Raw genomic sequence first — 27189 nt, forward strand, 5'->3', positions numbered from 1 at the left:
TTTTGTTGTAAAATCTATACAGTAGTATATTTATAATAAAACTTTTTTTTTTAAGTATTTCATTTCCAGCAGCTAGCTAGTGTAGCAAGTATGATGGCTTCTACAACACTTAGGCTCAAGTTCAATTCCTACCAAGGATCTATCTACTTTTTCATAATCATTTAACCCAACATGTCTTCTTCCTGATCAAATACATACAGAGTTGTTTTTCAACACCGCCCATCGTCAGTTGGGTGATCTGCCAGGTCGTTTAGTTGTTCTGTTCTTAATATGATCCATCTCATTTCTGATGCGGAAGGCTGTATGCTTTATACTGCGAGGCCAAATTGCTTCTTTGGCAATTTTATTTCTCGACCGTGGGTTTCTGGTGGTGCTGGCTCTGCTTGCAGAGTCGATTCCGCATCTGTCATGAGTGGATCCGGCCTTTAGGTTTTAGTCCCAGTCCTAGACTGGGTTGCGCATTTCTTGATGGTGTCGGCCTGGCAGAGAATAGATATCCTAGCGGCTTGCGCCGCAGTATCCATACTTGACTAGCCTGTGCTTCTCAAACCTGTGTTGGCATTTGTGGGGCCTTGTCTTAAACCTGTGTTGGCATTTGTCCTGCCTTGCCCAGGCAGTTTAACTGGCCAGAGGTAGGCGCTTTGGCACCGGCCTCGGTTAGATTTTGATTTAGTCTCAATGGAGGTTGTGCTCGGGGAGTTTACTCCTCGAACACGATTTACTAACTTTAGCATGGCGATTTGTCGAATTGGAGTGCACACTTATTAAGGGGGTAATAAGTTAAATGTTGGTTGCAATCAACCTAGTGCTATTCCGAGCGGTCCTCAAAAGTGGAGCTGTAGTGGGAGACTAGAGGTTATACTCAGCTCCCGACGGACCAGACCTGACGTCCTCTAGGACTTAGTTTATGCTGGCTGCACTCCAATCACTTAAATTAACGATATTCGTTTGTGGGTGACTGAATTTTGCAGATTGATATGCTGTTGCGGCATACTTGATGCATCTATGCACTAGGGTGTAGTTTAGGGCTTAAAGATGAAAGGCGCAGGGTCTTCGATCTTCCGCGAGTAGGCTTTTAGCTTAGTTTCTGAGGGCAACATGGTAGCGTTAGGTGTCAGCTGTCTTCTTCGGAAGGCAGAACTCAATACTATCTCTCGGGGTGAATTTACTGATGTAGGTGTCCCTCGGGGCATCTGCATCGGTGGCATCTCACGTGGCCGGGCTGAACACTGTGGAATGTGATCAGTTTATGGGCAAGAAGATGTCCTCCGTTAAAGCCATTGTTGGCAAGGAACGGAGGGGGTGGTATAGGGACCTGACACGCTACGAGGTGGGATCTTCTCCCCTCGGGGGAGAATTGAGATGAGATGATCAAATACATATAAAAGCATAAATTATATAATAAAACAAAAACATTAAGACATATAGTAATAGAATGCAAATATAGCTTCATGATGGATTAACATTACCAAATAAAATAAGTGAAACTAAAAATATTTAGACGAGTTTGTGTTATTAAATGTTACATATGATACATACTTCTTCAGTAAATACAAAAAAAAAAATTCTGTTAGTGAAGTGCAAAACTGAAACATATAGTACAATTACTTAACAATAAACTACTGAAATGACTTACGGTATGTTGTTGAGAATTCATCTGATCCTGTTGTATGATATCAATAGACTGCTGTGGTTGTTGCAACTGTGGTTGCTGTTGTTGGGCTTGCCCACTGGTAGAATAATACTGCTGCTGTGATTGCTGATCACCGGGTTGAGGCATATGCTGCTGCTGTGTCAAGACCTATGCATAAAACAAAAAAAAGGAATTACTAAATACAAGAAGTTAACCGTACATGAAAGCAAGTTTTACTTCTCTTTTCATTAAATACTAAAAATGTCTTTATGTCCTAAACACCAAAATTTAGCAGAGATACATTGAACCTGAGCCAAAAATAGGATAATGACAAAAAATTAATTTTCCAATGACAGCCCTAAAAACTTTAAAAACCAAAATAATTTTACATTCCAAACAATTAAATTTTGAATAGTATTTTTTTTTTTTTCATAAATATTACCATATCCATTTTCACCATTATATATTTTATGACGTTTACTTCATCATTTAGCTTTTCTTTTTTATTATAAATGTATAATTGCTCTATTAATCATATTTGTATGAAGTGTTAATTTTATGAGACAAACTGTGATTTCATGCTTTATGAATTGTTTTATTAGATTAGGTACATATTGACATTTCAGTTTAATTGTCCTTGTTCAATTTGATATTTATATCTAAATAATCTAACACTCCATTATTATCTATTTCAGACGTGAATTCTACATTTTCATTATAAGAATTATTTGTTAAATATTATTAAACGTTCAGTGTTTATTAACAGGCTATGTATAATGAGAATATCAATCATGTCCATATTAAAACTTTATGTTTATGAATGATGCCTCGCACTAACTTACTCTAAAAACATAGTAATATATTTCTGACATACTTGCTGATAATGGAAATACTGTAGGTAAGGTATTTTTTTATGTACAACATTTGTTATTAAATTCAAAATAGTTTTGATGACATATTTTTTATAATAGTGATGAAACCTCTAATAAGTTTTGGATCTTCTCAATTACTTTTTAATTTATTTTTACGGTACGGTCAACAGGATGCTAGGATGCATGTTAGTTATGTCATAACTAACCATTTTAATGTATTTATTTACATTAAAATTTTTAATTTATATACTAATTCATGAACATTTTTTATATAAAATGTGTTAGGCAAACTGATTTTTTTCCTAAAAATTTTATCTATTATTTTGGATGTAATATAACCGGGGACAGATTTAAAATTGATCAAAGGTCGCATTGGAAAGTTTAATTTATGAATTTTTGGTAGTCCAGTTAACTTCGAGGCAATCGGTTTAACAGGATATAACCTAGAATGGCATGTTAAATAATTATTTTTGTAATTAATTGAGTCTGAATTTTTTTATTAAATTTTTTGTTACTTTTAGAGCTACTACTAGTTAGTCCACTTAACTAGTAAATTTAAAAGTTACTAATAAAATTGTCCAAAATGAAAAATTGTGAGTATTTTTTATTCTTACTCTAAAAGAACATTCAAAAACAGAATTTTGGGTATTCTTAAGTAGTTTTTATTTGTTGATAAATATTTTTCATTTTTTTCATTTATTTACTTACTTATTTTCTGTTATATACAATTTCCTCAGCATCTACCAATACAGCTGCTTAATAACTGAAATAGCTATCTAAAGTAATTTTATTGGAAATTATTTAATACACAACAAAAAAATATTAGAAAACCACAGGTCCACATACACACAGTATGTAATTAAAACTTAAGCGCCATTTAACATAATAGTTTGCATCAATTTCTTTAATAATGACAGAAAGAAATTTGTTCAATATAGAATATTGAATTTTCTTCTCCTGTTTTAAATACATGTTGTAAACAGCGCAGATTCAGTTCCATTCTAAATGCAAAGAATTAAGACACCAATGAACTTAATTTATTGTACCCTTGAAATGGTATATAGGGAGACTTGAAATGGATTTCAAGACAGTAATTTTTTTGTTTCTTACACATGTAAAAAACCTAATGATTGCAATCCCTAACGAATATTTTAATTTAAAGACATACAAAATTATTTTAATTCTTCAACTAAAATTATACAGTAAAACCTACTCACAAATTTGACTAATTATTACATTCACAGGTTATAAGTATAAATTCTCTTTTAACAAAGTATTTACTGAAATAACATGCAACTGCTGATTTTACACAACACTGCTTAAAGTCATTTTCTTCTTTAATATTTGGGAACTAGCAATTCACTCTATCAAAACATATACTTTTGAAGTATGATTAGTATAGATGCTGCAATGAATCCTGAAGCTTGGACTACAATGGTTAGTACGATACCTTTTATCATCCAAATTAAAAACATTCAATTTAGTTTTCAAGCATAGAAACGAATTGCTTTCTTGTAAATACAACTTTTATTTTATGTTACTGGGAGGTATTATGGATTACTTATAAATATTTTCTGATCCTGTTTAGACTTTATAAATGATTTAGTATTTTGCCATAAAAAGAAATGCTATGGTATATTTTTAAATGTTATAAGAATGTAGGCCTATTTACAACAAATTATAAATGCATCATCAGGCAAACACTAAATGATAAATTAAATAGCATTATAAGTGTCTGACATACATAAATGTATTTTATAATTTATTGTGATTTTATTTATTGTAAAAATAAATACAGACAAGCCAAGTATTATAACTCGGGAAATGAGTCACCTTTCTTATAATCATATCAAGAAACAATATAGCTCAACATTGTTTGCAATTAAATTTGACATTAACTGTTACATAATGAAGCAAATATTATGCTAAAAGTATAGTAGAATTGCAGTTATCACAGTATATGTCAAATTGCAGCTGTCAATGCCGTGGCACCCAGCAACAAGATTAGTCATAGTCTGTACTTATCACATAATATCAATTAACAGAAATCCCAATTTGTATAATGGTTCATGGTTATCATCAGTAATACACAACATTCAGTTAAGTAATGCACCCAGGGGTTCATAACAGAAAACAAGCAATCTGCACGGTTTGTAAACAAAATTGGTAGGTTATGTTCAACTACAGTACATAAACAACACTTCCACATTTATTACAACCTGTTTTCAATTTTGGAACCTGTTACCATAAAAAAAAATAAATTGATTTAGAATAATATTGCATTTTCAAATTTTCTATGTGAGTTTTGGAAACAAGATATTAACTGCATTTACTGCAACCACTATGCACTACAGAAATATCACATTTACAAAATTAATTTGTTAATCATATAAACAAAACATGAATTCTGATAACTTAACCAAAATAAAACACAGGCATTCTTTTGAGTATGCCAGCCTATATTTTTGACACACCTTATGTTTCCATTCAGGAACAATCACTATCACTTAAGTTTGACGTAGTTTTGCTATTGGTTTAAGGTTTACACAGAGAACATTTTATCTTTGATTGTTAAAAAGATAGATATTTAACATCACCAAAACACAGAGTACAACCAAGTGTAATTAGTTACACTGATCAGAAAAAATCCAGTTGAGAAAAAAACAGTGATTGCTGCCACTCAAGATAATTAGTTCTGTTACATCCCACCCCACCTACGAAACATACAGATGTGCATAACCATGTAACACATCATATGCAATGACATCCTTTCTAGATCTAGGATTTTCCATCACATTAGGTCAAGTGATCAATTCACCTTCAAACTAACAACACAGTATGAAATATGTTCATTAAAAGAATCGTGGCCCATACAACAAGAAAAGTTATCATAGCTTCACAATTTATACAACAAATGTGAAGCAATCATTATAATCCATACAAGTTGGCATTTCTAGAATAATTAAGACTCAATATAAAAAAATAAATATCAACCTGCTGTTGCTGCTGCTGCATCTGTTCAATCTGTATTGATGTCTGTTGTGATTGCTGATTCTGAATATCATGGGGTTGCTGTTGCTGCTGTAAGACCATGTTAGGTTGCTGTTGCTGTGGCTGTGGCTGCTGTTGCTGTTGCATACCTTGTGGCTGCTGTTGAGTCTGCTGGGGATACACAATCTACAACAATAAAATAAACACAATTAAAAATGTATTATCACCCAAATGAGGAAGTAAATAAATAAAAATCTTCAACAGTTTTCTCCTTATTTTTCTCCCAACACAAAAGATAGCTCATTTATACCAGTCATAACCTGGTCTTTGCCATGTTTCTCCCATCAAAAAAGTGTCAAATTTTCTCATTAAACCAAATCAAAATATAAATCAAGATAACTTTTACATAAGATTCCTTAGAGTTCAGACTTGTGAAGGGAAACAAACTGCAGCGTAGTCTTCTCATCTAACTGCCAACTGCAGTAGTGAGTATCTAATGCACACATACATGCATATTTTTTAGAAATATATTTGGTTTGAAAAAATTTTAAATTTGAAAAATATATAACAATATAATAAGAATAGCATTCAGAATGAATAAATGTATATGTGGGTTTATGCACAATCGACAGAGGACCACTTCCTCACGAGTTTTTCTGCATGAGGAGTCCTATGGCAACACAGAATCTTTAATGTGCCAGAGTTTATTACCAACGGTAGCCGTCCACAGTCACCTTGCCACTTTGCTCAAAGAGATTGTTTTATATAATTAATAAAGTCAGAAGTAGCAACATGAGTGGTGAAAGGAGGTTGATTAGATGCATCTTTGGCAGCGGAATCTGCCTGTTCATTACCCAGAATCCCTATGTGGCTAGGGACCCAGCAGAAATTTACTTATGTGTTGCGATTATTAAACTCGGCGACTACGTTGTAGATTTCAATGACGATAGGATGTCTGGAGTAAAAGTTTTCTAACACTTGGAGAGCACAACACGAGTCACTGCAAATAAGGATATTTCGTTACTTAGGGTTAATGATATTTACAACCTTATTTATAGCATATAGTTCGGCAGTAAACACATTCATAATACCAGGTAGACCAAACATATAAGTTCTATCATTGACAATAAACGTGCAACCAACGGTATCATTCTGTTTCAATCCATCAGTGTATACCACCGCATCTGGGTCCATCTTGGGGAGTACACAATGAAGCATTTGTTGGAAGACAATAGGTGGTGTTGATTATTTATTGTATATCATAAGGTCAAACATAAAATTTATAAGGTTTATTCCCCACGGAGGATATGAGCATAGATACGTTGGAAAGAATGAAAGTGTGTCAACATTTATATGGTCCAGTAGATTTTGGGTACGAACACCTACAGATGCAGTACAACATGGATGGTCCTCATACTTTCCTAAATTAGGATTCATAAGGGCCGAGTTCAAAAGCCAGGTGATTTGGCTGTCCTTTGAGATGGGCCAAATAAAATACTAAAAGCTGGTCCCGTCTATCCCAAAGTGATGGCTCACCACAGTCAACAAGTAAGCTTGCAACAGGGCTTGATCTAAATACACCTGTGACAAACTGAAGGAAAGCACAATGTACAGCATCCAGCATTTTAACTACAGTACGTGGCGCTGAAGAGTAGGTGATACAACCATAATCTAAATGGGAATGAATTAAAAAATAATAAAAACATACATGACCAATCGGCTCCCCAGTTGGTGTTTCTAAGTACTCTCATCTTATCTAAAAGTTTGGAACATTTTGTTGTTAATTCTTTGATATGTTTGACCAAGTAAGACAGCAATTCTAAAGGCTGTCGTAACCAAAATGACACTCGGTCATCAGCATGATAGTTCCCACCTTGGGTTTCGGTTGCGTTTCGTAAGATGTTGCAACACCTCCTAGTGTAAATGTAAGAGAAAACAGTGTAGGATGTTGTTGTGTAGTTGTGTTAGGGTATATGTTCTAATTTGTGTAATGTCCTTGGTATAGTGTGAAGTGTTCTGCAGCTCTGGGTGTAGTGGGAAGAAAAGCTGCAGAGGCTAGGGCCGTGGGGATGCCAACCCCTAAAGACTTAAAGAATAAGACTAAGTCAGGGATTTTAGTTGTAATTGAAAATAAAGACACATATATACCTGTTGGTAAGGGTAGAAAGCCCCAGTAGCATCCATCTGCATGAGTGGTTCTTCCATCATTGTTGCTATATTAGCAGCATCTGTCTGTGCTGCAGCAGCAGCTGCAGCTACAATAAAAGAATACAAATAAATTATAATGAAATCATGAACACAGAAAAAAAAAATTCAAAAAATTTGCATTAAATATTCTGAGCAATACAAAGTAAATTTCTAAAATTAATTTTCTAATTAATAACAAGATTAAAGTCCTGAGCGGATTACATACCCCTTAGGAATATGAACAGCACCCATTACAAGCTAAATGTTTCTTAACACCTGAACATCTAAGGGGCAGGGAGTTACATTCTGTAAATTCAAGGGTTTAAAAGTAAGGATGAAATAAATCCAATCCCATTCCAATAAATGAATTCCACACACCTCACCTAAGTTGTACATCTGCAGTTTCACTGCATGCTCTTGATATTTATTAGTGACAACTGAACACAGCACTTATAATTATAAAATATCTGATATGCACACCACATAACTTCCTTGTACACCTGTTAAATTACATATAAACATTTTTTTTAAAATGAAAAGTATAAAATTTTATTTCATTAATAACTTCTGATATTTTTTTATATATTTTTTTTATTGTTATTATTGAATTATTTATTGTACATCTTTTTTACAATCACATGTTAATAATTATTAATAAAATCAATATATTAAAAAAAAAAAGGAGATGAAGTCCGATTCAAACCGATATGCCTTCCCCTTGTAAGATCAAATATTTCATTATTACAATTTTATTTGGCTATAACTCTGGAACCAATGAAAATAAGTACCACTTACATATCGTTGAAAAGCTCTCAATGAGGGCTTATTATTGCAGTTAAAAAAAAGTCCAAAATAAAAAAAAATTTGGATTTCAGGATTTTTTGGGCACTTCTGGTTCAGTCGATTACAATCAAAAGGGGGGGGGGGGTGCAGAACTATGTTACAACAGTCCCAAATCCAAAATTTTAACATTCTACGGCTAATCATTTTTTTTTTAGTTATGCAAGATACAGATGTCAAAATGGATTCAGGGATGGTCAAACTTTTCACTGAAATATGAAAACCAAAATTTGTTGCGATCACAATACTTCTTTTAGTTTGTACATGTAAAAAAGATCAAATTTAAACTACTAAAGTCTATAAAAATGCTTTTTGACATAATTTCAAATTTAAATTACCTAAACCATATTTTATACATACAAAACTCTATATCAACTAATTTTAGTAACAGCATTATTAGTCTAAAAACAGTCACAACATTTTATAATTACAAAGATAATTTTATTAACTACAGATAACCAACATTATCCAACGTCAATCAAAAATATTATAAAAAAAGAAAAGTAACAGCAACATGGTAAGTCTTCCAATTCTCCAAATTCAATTACCCCTAATTACAATAGGATATATTTAGCTAGCATATAGTTTACAACTTGAATGGAAAATAGAACTTCTAATAAAGGCCAACAAGCTCAAACATTCCCCTGAATTTGACAGCTCAGCAATGGCTACATACTTTTTCTATACAAAGTATGAGCTCACACACTGTTTGCTTTTTAAAAGCAAGAGGAACAACTAAAATTCATTATGAGGAATTTTATGTCATTAACGGGATGACTCTTCGATATGTGTAAAAGTGGGGATTCAGTGATTGTCAAGTTAATGGGATGTGTAACAGGAAAGCAAGCATCCTCCTCGTCAAGCCTTGTCTCAAGAACTGGAAAGCATTTGTATAATGGTAACCAACATACCGTACTTATTTCAAACAATAAAGGTTAGGTTCACAACCAAGGCATAGGTTACTGATATTCTTCACTATTTTTGGTGCAAGACATTTGTTCTAAAAAAAAAGTAACCTTAATGTTTTGGAACAGTGACCTGTAGTAACAGACAAAGGAATATTAACTTATTGCTTTATTTTCTGTTCCGGCATCTTAACTGTTGTAACACTTACAAAATGCCTGAGTAAGAGGTACTTTTTAGCTAGTGTTACCTTGTGTGACTACTTAATATCAGCTACCTTCTGTTACTAAATAATATATTACTTTATCTTAAAATAATGTTGTTCATTTTTATACCATTACCTGAGATGAACTAGGTGTCACATGCACTTCAGTGAGCTCAGCATGCTAATGCATTATAGTATGAGCAGCTCTGTGAAAGTCAAAAAAAACTAATTCTCATTCCTCACATTAATTGAGAAACCCGTTCACCCTTACTCTTTGGGTGGCTGTAGTTCTTGAACGTGGCTGAGCCATTTTCAAAAGTGATTTATATCCTGTTCTAATCACCATCAACTGTTCCAATTATAAAAAAAAACAGATGGACAAAATTTATATTAATGTAATAAAAGAATGTTTGTCATCATAATTAAACTACATGTTTTACAGGTCACTGTAAACAGTGTAGATAGTATCAACTTTCTTTTTACGCATTTCATTTATTCTGGCTTAAAACAACCCAGATAGATATTTTCCAAAGTTCACAGGATGCTTTCATATTCTTAATCAAGTTGTGAGCTAGGTATCTCGAAATTAGTTTTAAAAGCTGAGCATCTTCATTTTTTTACATATTCTCATCACTTAGGAACCATTAAAAGATTTATACTATAGAAAATCAAAACCTCTAAAATTTGTATAATTAAGTTCTTCAATGAACTTTATAAAATTTATAACTTTCTACAAAGTTTGATACAGAGATTTCTAAAGAACATAATACAAATATTTATAGAAAATAAGTTTGTTTATACTGATATAAAGTCAACGAACACAATTTATTTCAATAATAAAATATTATTACTTAATAATAATCACACAACAGACCTGCAAGTTCTTCTTGAGTATTAAGCTGGTTATGTTTACGTTCTTCTCGTTCCCGCATTAGCATAGCAATTTGTGTTAATAACAATTTAGCGACTGTTCTCGCATCCTCTTCTAGAACTAATCCTGATTTAGCCTGAAAGAAACAAACGTATACAGCAATAAGCCTAATAACTGTATAAAGCATTAAGGCCCTAAAATATACAATCAAAAGTAAACACATGTTGCAGAAAGTAATTTAATAATCTACACATAAACCTAATGAAAACTTAAAGCTATACTTCTAAAAGATACAGAAATAACATACAAATTAAACATAAAATTCTTTAATTTACAATTCGAAATAACTCAAACAAAAAAGAATGAATTCTATATATTTTTTTTTTTTATTATTTAGTCCTTAATGTATTTTTAAAAGATATTTTCTTTAAGAATTGTCACTTTTAAAGTATAAAGAAACTGGTTAAAGGGAACAACAGTCATTAAATATTTTTCTTTAATTACTACTTAAGTGATTTATTTGATTTTGAAATTATTATATTCAATTACACTAATATAAGTTCAATAATACTTTACTGATACTTATATTAATAAAAATTTACGATTTGGAAAGAAACTATACTACAAAACTAAACATAACAAAGCTCTCTCAAAAACAAACAAGAATAAAACAGCAGAAACTGATTATTGATTTATCCTTCATCTTAGATAAAAAGGCATAGCACCTAAAATTTAAAATTTTTTTATGTATTATAACCTTCTTTGTTCTTTAAGTTATGTAGAACTGAATCGGCTGTGCATAATGTAATAAAACATTTTTGAAAACGGAGGAACACCTAAGACAAAAAAGAAAATATGCAGCATTATTCTAACAAAGAAAGGAGAAGCAAATAAAATGAGTAACTCTCACATATTTATTGGTTTCACCATTTCATTAGTACAAATCTTATAAATATATATATATATATATATATATATAAATTAATGTTTGTTTATATATCCTGTATGCGTTCCTATACCATTCATCTGACTGCACTGAAATTTTCATGAGTTGTGTGCATGCCCGTGAAGATTTCTGAATTAGTTTGGACCTGCTAGATGGCGCGGGGGTTGAGATATTTCAAAAATTGTATTTATGATCTGATTTGGCTCCTATTCAAAATATTTATTAGTTACGTGAAAATAAATATTTTTGCAACAAATAGGTGGCACGGGGATAGAGATATTTCGAAAAATTGTATTAATGATCTAAACTGGCTCATATTCAGAATATATATTAGTTACATGAAAGAAATGTTTCTGTGAAAAAGGGAAAGAGAGGAAGGAGTGAAGATTGGAAGAGGAAAAAAAGAAAGGTTAAATTTTGTGATGTTCCATAACGTTCAGTTTTTTAATGTTTTATCAAACTTTCATTTGTATATAAATATATATATATATATATATATATACTCAAATCTAGCAATAGCAAAGCATTGCCGGGTCAGCTAGTAATTTATAAAGGAATAGAATGCAGTAGAGGGTATTATATAAGATCAATACCAATATCATTTATGAAAAATGTAGAAACATAAGAAAAGATTTTAACCGCTGATTAAATTTAAAAAACAGGCTGAAGTAAAACAACAATTCAATATTTACAAAGCATAAATACACTTATTTGCAATGAAAAAAATTTGATTTTATGGGATAATTTAAAAATTTTAAGAAAAGTAAGTCAGAAATGTAGAAAAGTAAAAGTTGTTTATAATCAGTACTAGGATCAGACCTACAGTACAAGATGAAGAAAGGCAAGCAGCAAAGAAAGGAGTGCGATAAATATATACACTGTTCTCCATTCCCTTTTTAATTTGTTCTTGAAAGAATCAATAACACTGTTCAACATGATTTTTGTCTTAAGTACCAATAGGTGTACTTAACGCAGTTTTTTATCCTATTTTCAAATATGTATTTGGAATTTCTCCATCAGCCAGTTTTTTTTGTTATTTTAATTTTTTTAAATATTTTAAAATGTTTTTTTCATTCATTTTACCACTGTCAAGTAAAAGCTCCTAGACACTGTAAACATGATAGAACCAAATGAGCTAACTCAAAGGGTAGCATTGCTACTGTTGTGCAGCTTCAGATGTGTATAGACATGTAAAAACGTGATCTAGTGTAGCACACATTCATCAGAAAAATGCCAGTTGTGAGATAATAAACCAGTAAACAAGTCATTGTGAGTGCTTTGTGCGTCTGAATTATTGTCCATTACATACTTACAACTTTAATTCCTTTAATTAGTGGTTAGTTACAAAATGCCTAGAGTTTGTTTAAATCATCCTGACTATATTTGTTATATGTGTGATGAAGTGACACTCAAGTCTCAAAGGCGAAACTTTACTCCATTAGTAAAAAAGTTATGAACTTTATTTTGGGTGTAAAATCGGGGACCAAACAAGGGCCTGGGCCCCACATATCTGTTGTTTAGCGTGTTCTAGGCTTCTCACTACATGGGAAAATGGCAATGCCATTTGCTATCTCTATGATTTGGAGGGAGCCCAAAGATCACTCTTCTGACTGTTATTCCTGTTTAACAAACATTAGAGATTACATCAAAATAAAAACATACAGAGGTGCACCCTAACTTGCAATCTGAGACCAGTTCCACACTTCGAAGAATTGCCCATACGAAAGCCTCCAGAACATGTAACATTAGATGAAGAAAGCTCAGAGTCTGATGAAAGTAAGGAAGAAAAAGAAACAGTTTCTGGTGACAACTTTTGAACAAAGCAGTCCATCTGAGCCTCATTTACTCACTCAAGAAAACCTTAATCAAACGAGATTTAAAGTTATCCAAAAAACAGTCTGAAATGCTTGCTTCCCCACTAAAAGGATGGAACTTCTTCAAAAGATATGTACTTACCGTAATCGTCATTAATTTATTTTTCTGAAGAAAATTGCTTAGTGTTTTGTAATGACATTTTTTCTCTTATGGAGACACTTTGTTATGAACATAACTCAACAGAATGGTGCTTGTTCACTGATTCCTCTAAGTTTAAAAGCTGTGCTTCTGCATAATAGCAATAAATCTCCATCAGTATCTATGGCTCACTCTGCTAGTATGAAAGAAACATATGAAAAATTTATATTGGAAAAGCTTCAATATGCAGTTTTAGAATGAAATATTTGTGGTGATTGGAAGGTAAATGCACTTATTACTGGTTACACAAAGTACTGTTGTTTTTGTGTGAATGGGATAGTAGGGACAGAAAAAACAATTTCAGTAGAAAAGAATGGCCTAAACATGAATCACTCATTCCAGAATAGAAAAATGTGAAACATGACCCGTTGTACAATTCTAAAAATGTGTATCTACCTCCGTTACATATCAAACTAGGATTAATGAAGAATTTTGTCAAAGCTATTGACAATACTCCTGGTTTCATGTACATAAAACAGAAGTTTCCTAAAATTAGTGATGCAAAAATTAAAGAAGGAATACTTGTGGGTCCACAAATATGATCACTAATGCACGATGAAAAGTTTGAGGAACTATTGAATCCACTGGAGAAAGCAGCTTGGCAAGCATTAAAAAATGTTACTCAGAGTTTTTTGGGAAATCAAAAGCCAGAAAATTACCATGATAATGTCAACGATCTTATAACATCTTATAAAAATTTTGGTTTTAACATTTACTTGAAAGTACACTTCCTGCACTCTACATTTCTTCCTGGAAAATTTTGGCACAGTGAACAATGAGCACGGGGTACACTTCCATCAGGAGATTTTTCAGCTATGAAAAAGAGGTATCAAGGCAAATGGAATCCTAACATGTTGGCTGATTATTGTTGGACCATCAAGAGGAATGCTCCACAGGCAAAATATAGCAGAAAATCATCATTTCTTACTTTCTAGGTGAGTCAAATGTTTGAATATTGTTGTTTAAGAATGGAGAGAGTATTAAAATGTTTGAAATTATAAATGCCTGTCCCTCGGATTTCATATCTGAATTCAAGAGAGAAATACTATCAGAATCACATATTTTTCTTCCAAAAAAAGAAGTTCTTTTTTGTTCCCCAGTGTAATAGAACAGAAACTTTTGAGAGCAAAGTAACAGCTCAGAGAAAAAAAAATTATTAAGGTTTGTTACCGATAATTATTTTGGCTAAAACTAGCAATAAGACTTAAGTAATGAATAATATAGATTCACTGGTGTGAAGAAAGAATTCAGTCTGAAAGTAAACAAAAGCAAAAAAAAGACAGACGATGAAATGTGAAAGAAAGAATGTATGTTAGAAATTAAATAGATATTGTTAGACAATTAATAGATATCAATAGAAAAAATACACTAGAAGTTGCAGAGTTTTATTTAGGTAATAAAATTAATAGGGATAGATGAAATAAAGATGTCAGAAACAAACTTGCACAAACCAGAAGAAAGAAATCTTCTCGAAATCTACACCTAAGAATTACAAAGAAATCTTTTTAGATATTTATATAAGCGTACCACTTTATGGCACCAAAACAAGAACAGGGATGCAGGGAAACCTAAAAATAAAGACTTTTGAGGCATGGGGTTACATGAAATATGTTGACAATTAGATGAGATGAAAGACAAAAAAATGAAAAACTTGAATAAATTGGAGAAGAGAGTTTATGCTATAATTTAAAAAGAAGGACAAGGCAATTGGGTCGAATAATAAGCTAGGAGTTAGTAAATTTTGTATGTAGGGAAAAATAGTCAAGTACGTTAGAATAAATTTGACAGCTAAATATGAGGATTTTGTAATATGTATAAGTTAACTGATTTGGACAGGACAGAAAGTAGTAGACATATACATCAAATTAGACAAATAGACAAACAAGTAGTAACTGAAAAATGATCTTCAAACCAAAATAATAAAATGTAAGAGTACTCAAAACACATACAACAGTCTAGATTATGATGTATCATAACAAATAATCAGAGATTTTTTCTATTTTTAAAATAATATACTATGAGAAACATTCAATAATTAATGAGGAATGTGATGTAGAGAAAAAATCATTCATCCAATGATAATACAGCATTTTAAGAGTCAAGTTGGCAACCTTGGGAACACATTTAATCAGCTGTTTGATCATAATTAATCTAAACATAACCTCCCATTTGTTAATTTCAAAATGGCAGCTTGAAACGTGTACGCCAAAGAGCACGTTCAGTGATAAGATTTTTGCCATCAGAAGGCGTGAAACCGGGGGAAATTTACTCGAGAATGTTGAAATAGTATGGTGAAAGGTGTTTTAAATGTAGTAACATGTATAAGTAGGTGAAACAGTTTTAATTTGAATACACCAAGTGGGACTGATCTCCATTGCTCTGAAAGACCAGCTGAAGTTTCAACTACCACACTGCAAAATCGAATAAACGATTTTATATGTAAAGTCAGGTCAGACAGAATTTCCCAAATTGCTAGCTTGTGTAAATTTTGTGTTGGAATCACGCATTCAATCATTCGCAATCTGCTGAATTATCTCAAAACATGTTCAAGATAGGTTCCCAGACAATTGACACAAGCCCATAAAAATACCTAGATTCCATTTGTTCTGAGCTCAAAGAATGGTTTGAAATGAAAGGTAGTATCTTTCTAGATCGTATAATAATCTGTAATGAAATGTGGATACACCATTTCAAGCCCAAATTGAAATGGCAGTCTTGAGCGGAAAACATCCAGATTCGCCCACCAAGAAAAATTTACAACACATATGTCAGCCAGTAAAGCGATGTTGACAGTCTTCTGGGGACTCACAAGGCTCAATTTTTTAGTCACTATTTGGAAGAACAACCGTGAACAGCAAATACTATTCTAACACGCTCCAACAAAAAGTGATACCCGCAATAAGGCAAAACATCAGGGCGCTCTCTCAATGGTGAGACTCTCTTGCATGACAACACATACCCCTACAACGCACAAAGAACAGGAGAAAAACAAGAAGTTGGGTTGGGAGTGTTGTCACATCCTCCTTACAACCCAGATCTTGTCCCACCTGATTTTCATTTGTTGGCTCACTCAAAGATGTTTTACACGGCAAGAAGTTCGACAACAACAAACCCGTCAAAAAAGCAGTTAACGAGTGGCTCAAACAGCAAGGTAAAGAATTCTACGCTGTGTAAATCAGAAAGCTCACTGAATGGTGGGATAAGTAGTTAATGTTGCTGGAGACTATGTTGAAAAGTAGTGTAAGTTTCACTGTCATTAAATAAATAGTTCCTCTACTTCAATTTGTCTCTTTAATTACTGAACTTTCCTCATATTATATACTGTTTAATGTAATATATTAAGTTCTTAAAAAAAGTTAAAGAATAATATTTAAATCTATAAATTTAAAAACTAATTAATTTCAAAAAGTGTTCTTGCAATATTTATAATTAAATATTGTCCCAAACAGGAACAAATACATAGAAACTTGAAATTAATGAATATAAACATATTTACCATTTCACTTGCAACTTCATCAGCATTATCACTCGCCATGTCAAATTCAAACTGGATGGCTTCATTTTCCTTATGTTTGTTACTTCTTTTCTTTGGATCAATCACACGTAATCTAAATTCAACACGTGTTGCTTCAGAAATGATTGCTTCTTCTTTTGACACGACTTCAACTTTCAACCCTACATCTTCAGCAAAGAATTCATGAACCAACAATTCTTTGATCCCCGGCCTATAAGGATTTTTAAAACATGATCAGTATTAAATAAAAACTACATCAAAATGTCTTAATCTTTCATCATAAGAAATAGAAATAAAGGCAGTTTTAAATTCTAACGATATGTTATTATGAACCTATATCATTTTTTAAAATGTTTTAACATGATATTCACTATATAACTAATTAATAAGACCCTTTTACTTTATTTCCCATCAGCAGAGGGAGTTTATAATGCACTATTTGCCAGAAAAGGGTTAAGTTTATTTGTAACTTTACACTATATCTGTTGCAGTCTTTCTTATGGCCAAGCACATTATGCAGTCCAAAAGCTTTCAATATTTGTAGACAGACAAGACCAGTGGCAATTTTCTAAAATGAGAATAGAAAAATTACTACACTATAATATGACAGGAATTTAAATTTGAATGACTACTAATGAAGAACAAAATAATTTTTTTTTAAATTAATAAAATGATTTTGTTTTAATAATTTTTATTAAATTATTTTTAATTTAAAAAAAAATTATTTTCATTTAAAATATCATTTCAACCTTTATTAACATATTAAAATATACTTTTTTTTTTAAAACTATTCTTACATAATGGGTGGATAGATTTTCTCAAACGAATTATTACAATATATTTAGTTTGTTTTAATATATGCTTATTATAATTCATACATATTATTTGCTTATTATAATATATTTCACTTATTAGAATAGAAATAACAGTTCTAGAACAATGTTGCATTAGTATCATTCCTTACATTGTCAACAAACTGCTGTACTCATAATATGTCTCTACACAATCCAACTTTGTAATTAAAAGTAAATAAAAATACAATATTTAATATATAGAAAAAATTAATGCTTATATAGTAATAATATTAGGATGTATCATGCTATGAATTTTGAGTGAGTTGAAAATAGCAGCCCACCAATAGTAGAGTAGAAAGTTGTTTTTTTTTTTTTTTTTTTTTTTTTTTTTTTAATTGGTTTTAAACATAAATGGAACAACAAACTACTTGCAGATTCTCACAGTCATACTTTATACTTCATTAACATGCATGGGATTGATTTGTATTTATATTGCCTTAAATATTTAAATTAATATTGAAATCAGCTGTTCCTGAAATACTGTATGTAAACTCACCTTTCTTCTTTTTTTAATCTGATACATTTTTCAATAATGTCCTTCACTTCTGGATTTTCAACCTTCTCAAAACTTTGAGGCTTTACTCCCTGTAATAAATAATTAGTTTATTAAAATAAGTAAATAATCACAGTCATACTTTAAATAAAATCATTTATGATGAGAGCAGCCTTTGCTGAAAATTTTCTGACAATTTCAACTCAATAAGTAAATATAGCAAAACTGAAAAAAACATTGATATTTTTCCTTCAACCCAAAAATCAAAAACACCATTCTAAAACTGCAAGAAGGAATTTCTAAGTCACTACAGTAACAATAAAAATGTACAATTTTCTTTTTACAGTACTTTTTTAAGATTTCTCTTTATCTCTCTATTTCTTACTACTTTTTTCAAATTATACCATGCATATAACATAATCATAAAAGAATGAAGAGGTTTCATTACAAGACGTTAGGTACATTTTGACAAATTATGTGTTGGTAGCACTAAAACTTCTTCACCCAAAATGTTTGAATAACAGCCATTTTACACCGGCATCAGTCTCCATATTGTTGCTGATGGTTGTTTCTTTGTTTACTATATTTTTATGTTACGGTATGCCAAATTGAAATCAATAATTTTAATGAAAGAAACAGTATCTGCTTCAAACAGAAACTTCCTGGAAGGCCATAAGTATTAGAAAAAAGTACTGGAACAAATTAGATGATCTGCAATTATAAGTTTTAATAAATCAATCACTTGCTAGAGCCTCAAGTTGCAAATTCCAAAAAAACAGCCATTCATAAAGTTCTCATCAAACGGTAGCACTTGTATGAATATAAAATTCAGCATGAAATAAAACCATGCGATACAGAAAACATTTCCATTTCACTGTTCATTAGACAAAATTAAGGAAAATGGATCACTTCTAAATCTGATTTTCACAAATGAGGCTATTTTTCTCTGAATGTATATGTTATAATTTTTTAGAAAGCATGAGACACACCTAAAGTTAATGTTTGATGTGGTTTCTGAAAAAATCATGTAATTGTTTCTTTTTTCTTTGCTGAAAAAACTATTAATAAAAATGTTTATCTTGATAGTTTAAATGAGTATCACTTTATAATAATTTTGTTAAGCATGACCCTTTGGTATAAGTATATAATTATAATTAATATACAAAAAACCGGTTACCAATTGAATTCAACGCGTTCAAGCGCTTTCAGAATTAAATTCCATCTTCAGGAACTCTCATATTCGTCCTATTTATAACATTAATTAAAACTTCACATGTAAATTGTAATAAAATAATGATATTTGCATAAAAAACATAGTTGGTCATCATTATGTTTTAAAATTATATAAATGTAAACGTCCTGTCAATTTGGTGGTCTCAACTGTTGTGTTAAAGGGAGGTGGATCAGTTTGGTCAACATAATATATTACTATTTAATACCTGCTTGAATAAAATCATATCAAATTTTGTCTGTTCGTTCATTAATTTTTTATTATTTAAATATATATGGTATTTTTTCTAAAATATTATTATTACAAAAAGTAAAAGTAATCAAGTATGTTTTGTCTGTGTCACAATTATAGTTATTATTTATAATATGTTTCACAAAATTTGATTTATCTGTATGAACTTTGTTTATACAATTTAGATGCTCTTTTAATCTCATTGAAAATGATCAATTGATCATGCCAATTTATTTTAAATTGCAATCTGTGCATTTCAAGCTATATATTCTATGTTTTTCTAAATTGACTTAGTTATTGTCCAAATGATTTAAATATTTTGTTGAATTTTTTTATTATTTATATTATATATAATTTTAGCATAATTATTATATTATTATTAGTTAATTTTATTTTATCTTTTATCTATATTTTATTAAATAATTTATCAAGTTTTTATTATATCCGTCGGTTGTGGCAATGTATTTAATAATATTTAATTCATTCTTTAATTTTATATTATCGTTATTTAAATATTTTAGTGCTCTATATATTAGAGCATTAAATGCGCAATATGAAAATTATTGGTTCCAAAGATGAAACGAACTGCAATGCATTACTGTGACTTGTTTGGTTTTCGAGATGTACACATCAGTCTTAAAAGGTGTGGGGACAACAGTAATGTAATACTAACATTAAAATTAATATTTTCTCCTTCGTAGCGCATCTATAAGAATGTAAATAAGAAAATTCACTGACTACATATACAGTGATCTTGAAGGAATTTTTTGTGATTTTGAAGGAACGATTTTTCTGAATAAGCTGTTAAGTTACAATGCTCCTCCGGCATGATTTTCAGAAAAAAATAATTATCACAAAAAACAATCATGTTTGCTGTAGCCTCATATGTGATTGAAGGCAAAAGGGGGAAATGTTACGTCGGATGGAACAGTATGCTTTAAGGGCGGCAGTCGTCAAATATAACAGCGTACTCATCTTCGCCTGTCTTCAGGTGACATTGTCATAAGGTGCGGGGACCACTTGTTCCTTACTGCACCTTTGTTGAAGTTTTACATTCAGTTTCCATTATTGGAAACTGAACTACAGTTACGCTGTTAGACGTTTATTGTCAGCTGAAAAAAGTGTTTTATAGTACTTCGGAGATTCTGACTGACAGTGTCGTGGATCCTAAAATTAATGTCGTTTCTTCAAAAAGGAAACACCTGACTCTCACTTTGGTTAAAATGCTGGAAATTATCAAGAAGCTCGAAAATGGCGTAAGTAAGCACATCATTATGAAAGACTATAACATAGAGTCAGCCACAATTTACGGCATAAAAAAATAAAAGTTGAAATAGTTTCTGAACAAATTAGAAACAACAAAAAAATGTTGTTGAACGGCAAACTTTAAAAAAACCAAGTTAGACCAACTAGATTCTTTTTTGTATAACTGATTTTCAGCAAAACGTTCAGATGGTAAACCCATGTTGGTCCTACGCTTATTGTAAAAGCAAAAACATTTCAACAATATTTCAACATTATAGATGTGGACTGTAAATTTTCTGAAGACTGGCTGAGAGGTTTTAAGACTTGACAAGGTATTACGAAATTAGATGTTTCTCACGAGCTGAAAACTACAGCTGTTGAAGTGGTAAAGTCTATTGTGTCTGAACATGAACTAACAACTTGTTAAATATATAATGCAGATAAGACTGGCCTTTTGTGGCATTGCTTACCAAATTCTACCATAATTGGTGGTGATAAGAAATGTGTAAAAGCTTTTAATAAAAATAAAAATCGGTTAACAGTACTGCTCTGCTCTAATTCCTCAGGTGACAATAAACTTTTATGATAGGAAAGTCAATGAGGCCTAAAGCCTTAAAAGTTGTGAAAACCTTACCTCTGATATATGGGGCACATTCAAGTGCATGGATGAATCAAGAATTGTTTAAAAAGTGGTTCTTCAAAGACTTTGTGTCATCTGCTAATAGGAATTTTGAAAAATTGAAAATGCCTGAAAACAGTAATGCTATTTTACTTTTAGACAACTGCAAAACTCATCCAGATTAGAAGGAATTAGTGTCTGGCAACATTTCAGTCTCGTATCTTCCTTGCTTCAACCAATGGATCAAGGGGTGACACAAATCTTTAAGTCATATTACAGGCATTACTTTCTATAGAATTTACTGGCATCAAATTGTAATGTTAAGGATTTTCAAGGACAGCTCTCTAGTGCATTGTTGATGATGAATTAGAATGGGTTTTACATGATTTGCCTTTAGAGAACCCTATCTCACAACTAACTCGAGAAGAAATTAGAGAGCGGGTTGATGTAGATAAAAATGAGGCAACAGAGGAAATTACAGATGAGACCATCATACGGAGTGTGATCAATCCAAGAGCTGCCAAAGATGTTGACTCAGAAGATGACATGGAGGAATCACATAACATCACTTGGAATCAAGGAGCATGTTGTCTTGAACACATTTTTAAATTTGCTGAATGCAGTAGTTCATTCAATGGTGCTGAAATAATGAAAATCCAAATTATACGAAAATTAATTAAGAGAGAAGGCCAACAAACAAACTGTTTAAAGAACTAAAATGATGTTTTCATTTTTTTAAGGCCATACTAGCATTTTTTTTTTACTCTACATACTGTATTCAAGAATTTTTTATGCTATTTACGCTGTTTTCATAATAAAAATGTTTTATTATCATTTTTTTATTTAGTTCTAATTCCTCCCCTTTTCCCTGACATTCATCCTGTAATCCGGAGTATTTTGTAATCCAGCACACTTCAAGTCCTGAACATGCCAGGTTAAGGGTACAGTATTAATATGACTGCTTAAAGCACATAATTCTATGAGTTAGATAATCTAACATATTTCTATCAAGTGATATAACAACAGGGAATCTGAACTGATGAGAAAATATTAATGAGGTTTATTAAAAAACAAAAAATAAACACTACTTGGTATCAATATATGCTGCAAAAGATAAACGGCTTGTTTTTTTTGTGTTTGTTTAATAAATTCTACATTATAGTCTACAGCTATCATTCACAGCTTTGATAATTATCTTATGAAATATAACTACTTGAATTTTCTCTGAAAATTACACTTCCAAAATATGAGAGGATTTTGAAAATAATTACTATTAAAAAGTTTCTCTCGCACATATTAGCACACTTACAAGAGTCTAAAAGTCAATGGTTTACTGATCTATCAATAAATCAATGACTATGCCCACCAATTTTTGCAAAGAGTAATCAACATTTTTGCTGATTAAAAAATTCAAGCATGATATCTTTTTTAGACTTTCAAAGTATATAAAACCAGTTAAAATACACATGCAACTAGTGACTGAATACAATACTAATTCAATAGAAACATTTTTTTTTAATTTTATTTTTGTAGTTGTCTTTTTACAAGGGCATTCTTGTGCACAATTCCAACCTTCAATTAATTTACTTTGCTCTCTCAAAATCATCCCCTCATATTCACTTTTTTGACATTTACTTTGATTTTTTAAATAACCTTTCAATACCATTTTTTTTTTTTGAAGAGCAAAAAACACTTTCATGTTATTATAGCCAAGAATAAAAATATAACAAAAAAAATAAATAAATAAATAACACTACACTAAAAAGTAAAAAATTAAATGAACAAAAACTAACTAATATCACAAAAAAAAAATATATAAAAGTTAACTAAATATAAATAAAATTTAACAAAGTCTGAGAGGAGTATAAAGGGCCCATTCTCAGACAACAGCAACATTAAATAATATAAAAATCATAACAATTATAAAAAACCAACATAGCAAAAACAATATTAAATTCTGCTTAATGTACTAATCTGTTGGAGAAACAAAACCTGGTCTAAAATTTCCTTATCATTGCCCAGGATTCGTCGAATGTTTCTGGGCAATTTAAATTTACGACGTAAGGCCACACAACATATGCAATCCACAATGGTGTGGTGCAGTCAAGCGGCTGTCGCATCGTATGCATAGTGATGCGTTTTCTTCTGAGTAGCTCTGTAGAGGACCACTTCCTTTCAAAAAATTTTTCTGCATGAAGAGAATTCCATGACAACACAGTATCTTTGACATGCTGAAGTTTATTATCCATTCCGGATATCCAGTAGAAACTCACTTGCGTGTTGTAATGGTTCAATTCAATAATTGCATTACAGATTTTGATGATAAAGGATGTCTAAAACACAAGCCTTCTATAGCCTAGAGTGCACTACACAAGTCAACACAAATAAAGATAAGATGGTTCTTTGGGCTAATGAAATTCAAAGCCTTATTGGTAACATATAGTTCAGCAGTAATACTTATTCTAATACTATGTAAGTTTCGATCCATCTGTGTTTACTAGTGCATCTGGGTGTATCTTGGAGAGAAATTGGTAAAAGAATTTGCGGAAAATCATATTCTCCATGGAGGATGTGAACAGGGAAGAGTTGGAAAAATAGGCGGGTCAAAATTTAAAAGGTGCAGTAAACGTTGAGTACCAATACCCATAGGTGCTGTATATCAAGGATGGTCCTCATACCTTTGGAAATGAGGATTTGCAAGGACTGTTTTAAAAATCAGGTGATATGGTTGTCCTTTAAGACTGGCAGAGGAAGATGCTAGAAGCTGGTCTCATCTATCCCAAAGTGATGGCTCACCTCAGTAAACAAGTATGCTTTCAACAGAGCTTGATCTAAAGGCACCTGTAGCAAGACGAGGGAAAGCATGTACAGTATCCAGCATTTTAAGCGCAGTATGAAGTGCTGAAGTGTAGACAACACAGCCATAATCTAAATTGGAACAAACTAAATAATAACAAAAATGCATTATACATGACTGATTGGCTCCCCAACTGGTGTTGCCAAGGACTCGCACCATATCAAGAAATTTGAAACAATTAGTTATTAATTTTTGATGTGTCTAACCCACATAAGACGGCTGTCAAAAGATAGATCTAAAAAATTATCAGGAGAGATTAAGCTCTCCGCTGGGAAAGAGAAAGACTTGCAGAATAAAAGGGTCCTGGCAAGCAAGAAAAGACTATACATTTTATTTTCTCAGATGAAAAGGTGAGGCCAGTAACCTTGGACCAAGCTTCAAAATGAGATATAGTGTTCTATAATAGTCTCTCTGCTGCAGCTATTGAACAGGAGTAATATATATTGGTTTGTCTGGCATTTCTCCCACCACCACCCCATTCGGTCGCCCTAAAGCACACGACTGAATGTCCGTACCACAAACGGCTACTGTTCCTCAAAAAGGTTTATCGACCAATATCCTAATTAGCTCCTAGAGCTTACCTAACTGCGTGAGCAGAATAAGTGTGGTGCCCAACACTCACTTGACATATATTACAAAAATGGGTAGGCACATCCTATCTACATACTAAAATATATGACTTTCAAAATTTATTCCATCAAGAACAACAATTTGCTGCCACGCCTAGATCACTGAATGCCAGCAAGTGCCTGTCCACCATATTGTAGTGCTTGGAGTAATATTTGAACAATGGCCAGCCATTTCTCAAGGGTAGCTTCCTATAGCAAGCGGTAGGAGTCTTACATCTCTTAAACTAGTGATGCTGATTGAACAAAGCAACGGCATCAAGGAACTTCCACATGGTCTGACAATGCGGCTCACGCCACACTGACCTGCCGCTTATGAGTGGCCAATTTAACCCTTGACCTCTAAGTTCCAGGGTGGCCTGAATTCTGGCCCCCTCCCAAGAGCAAGGCAGTCAAACATCATATGTTTGTTCAACTGGACCTCCCTGCAGATGCACTACTCATCAACTGCCAGGTGGAACAGAAACAAATATTGATTCAAATTCACATGGTTGGAGAGCAATTGGACTCCCGTTGCCCTTAAATTCAAACTAGAGGTGTACCATCTCCCAAAGTCCTGTATAAATTTATACAAGGACCTACCCTTAGTTGTGGCGTGCCATTCTTGCTGCCATGCTTCCATCGCAAGGCTCTAAAGCCTCCTCCGCAGGCAGGAGATTGGCAACTGTTTGAAATTTAGAACTGGTGCATTGCGATCACCATTCCACTCCGGTACAGGCCGAGATAATATATAGAGCAAAATCATCAACAAATAAACAGATCGAACATAAGTGTCTGCACACATTTAATAATACTGTTGGCTATAGCAAACAAGGTGGCACTTAATACACTTCCTTGAGGGACTCCATTCTCCAAGGTGATGCTACTTGATAAAGAATCTTTAACATGAACACGGAAAGTTCTGTAATTTAAGAAACCCTTAATAAAAGTGAGCATATTTCCCTTGATTCCCCATTTTTAAGTATTTAGAATACCATCTCATCAGGTTGTGTCATATGCTTTCCTGATATCAAAGTAGATAGGGGATAAAACACCAGTGAAGTAGGCAAGCGTTTTGAATAGCTGCTTCCAGTGAAACTAAATGGTGAATGGAAGACTGTCCTTGGCAGAAACCATATTGTTATGAAGATAAAAGAACATCTAAGTACCACGTAAGCCTGCAATTCACCATTCTCTCTATCACTTTGCATAAAACACTTGTCAAGGAGATGGGTGATGATAGCTTGTCTTTTACCAGGTTTAAGTACTGGTATGACAATGATTTCTGACCAGATGGGTGGGAAAACTTGTGCGGAGAACAAACCATTATAAATACACAATAGATGTTGTAGCACCAAATTGGGAAGGTGTGTGAGCATACTGAGAGGTCCATGGGAGGTGTCAAGTGAGTTTTTAATGTGTGACATTTCATTTACCAAATCCCCCAACACTTAATGATAATACTTCCATTTGTATCTTATATCTCTGAAATTCATTAGTACATGATGAAGTGAGAGACACTGAACAGAAACAATCTGCCAAGTTAGTTGCTGCAGCAGAAGATGATGAAAGGAGTTTCCCTTCGTGAATGAGTCCGAGAATAGATTGTTTCAGTGATCCGCACAGAGCTTCTTCCACACAGTAGACAAGGGAGTAGTGCTTGAGATAGTGTCCACATATTTCATACATTACTTCCTCTTCACATCCAAGAATACATACCACACCACTTTAGCCTTACGGTACAAATTTAGATATTCATTTGTAGGCCAGCGGTTAAATTTTTGCAGTGCCTACCTGTCATTTCCTAATAGCATTTTGGCAGTCATTAACATTCTCAAATACCAGGAATGTAAAAGAGGTAAGTTGATTAAGGGCATCTGCACCATTGGCATACTGTGATGGGAAATCTTTATAGAAACCGTTCCAATATGTTTTCTCAAACATCTATTTCTGTGGTCTTTTGTTAACTTCACAGTACACACCAAAAGGCATAATAATTGGCCTGTGGTTACTGCCATAAAAGTCATCACAAACAGACCAATTAAGACAAGGGAGTAAACTCTGTGAGCATAAGGAAAG

The 27189-nt window shown here is 32.3% G+C and overlaps 1 protein-coding gene across 7 annotated transcripts in view; it reads right to left on the reverse strand.

Moving 5' to 3' along the window:
- The window catches only part of LOC142329299 (uncharacterized), a 216374-nt gene that overhangs the window by 139040 nt on the left and 50145 nt on the right, over positions 1–27189 (reverse strand). For all 7 annotated transcript variants that reach the window (XM_075373751.1, XM_075373747.1, XM_075373745.1 and 4 more), the window contains exons 9-14: positions 18326–18414; positions 16958–17186; positions 10506–10638; positions 7645–7751; positions 5500–5682; positions 1637–1801 (exon numbers count right to left, since the gene is read on the reverse strand). In XM_075373751.1, coding sequence (XP_075229866.1) covers positions 1637–1801; positions 5500–5682; positions 7645–7751; positions 10506–10638; positions 16958–17186; positions 18326–18414 — 906 coding nt within the window. The remainder of the gene's footprint in view (positions 1–1636; positions 1802–5499; positions 5683–7644; positions 7752–10505; positions 10639–16957; positions 17187–18325; positions 18415–27189) is intronic.

The sequence above is a fragment of the Lycorma delicatula genome, chromosome 8 (genome assembly GCF_047948215.1).
Source record: "Lycorma delicatula isolate Av1 chromosome 8, ASM4794821v1, whole genome shotgun sequence".
Taxonomy (NCBI): domain Eukaryota; kingdom Metazoa; phylum Arthropoda; class Insecta; order Hemiptera; family Fulgoridae; genus Lycorma; species Lycorma delicatula.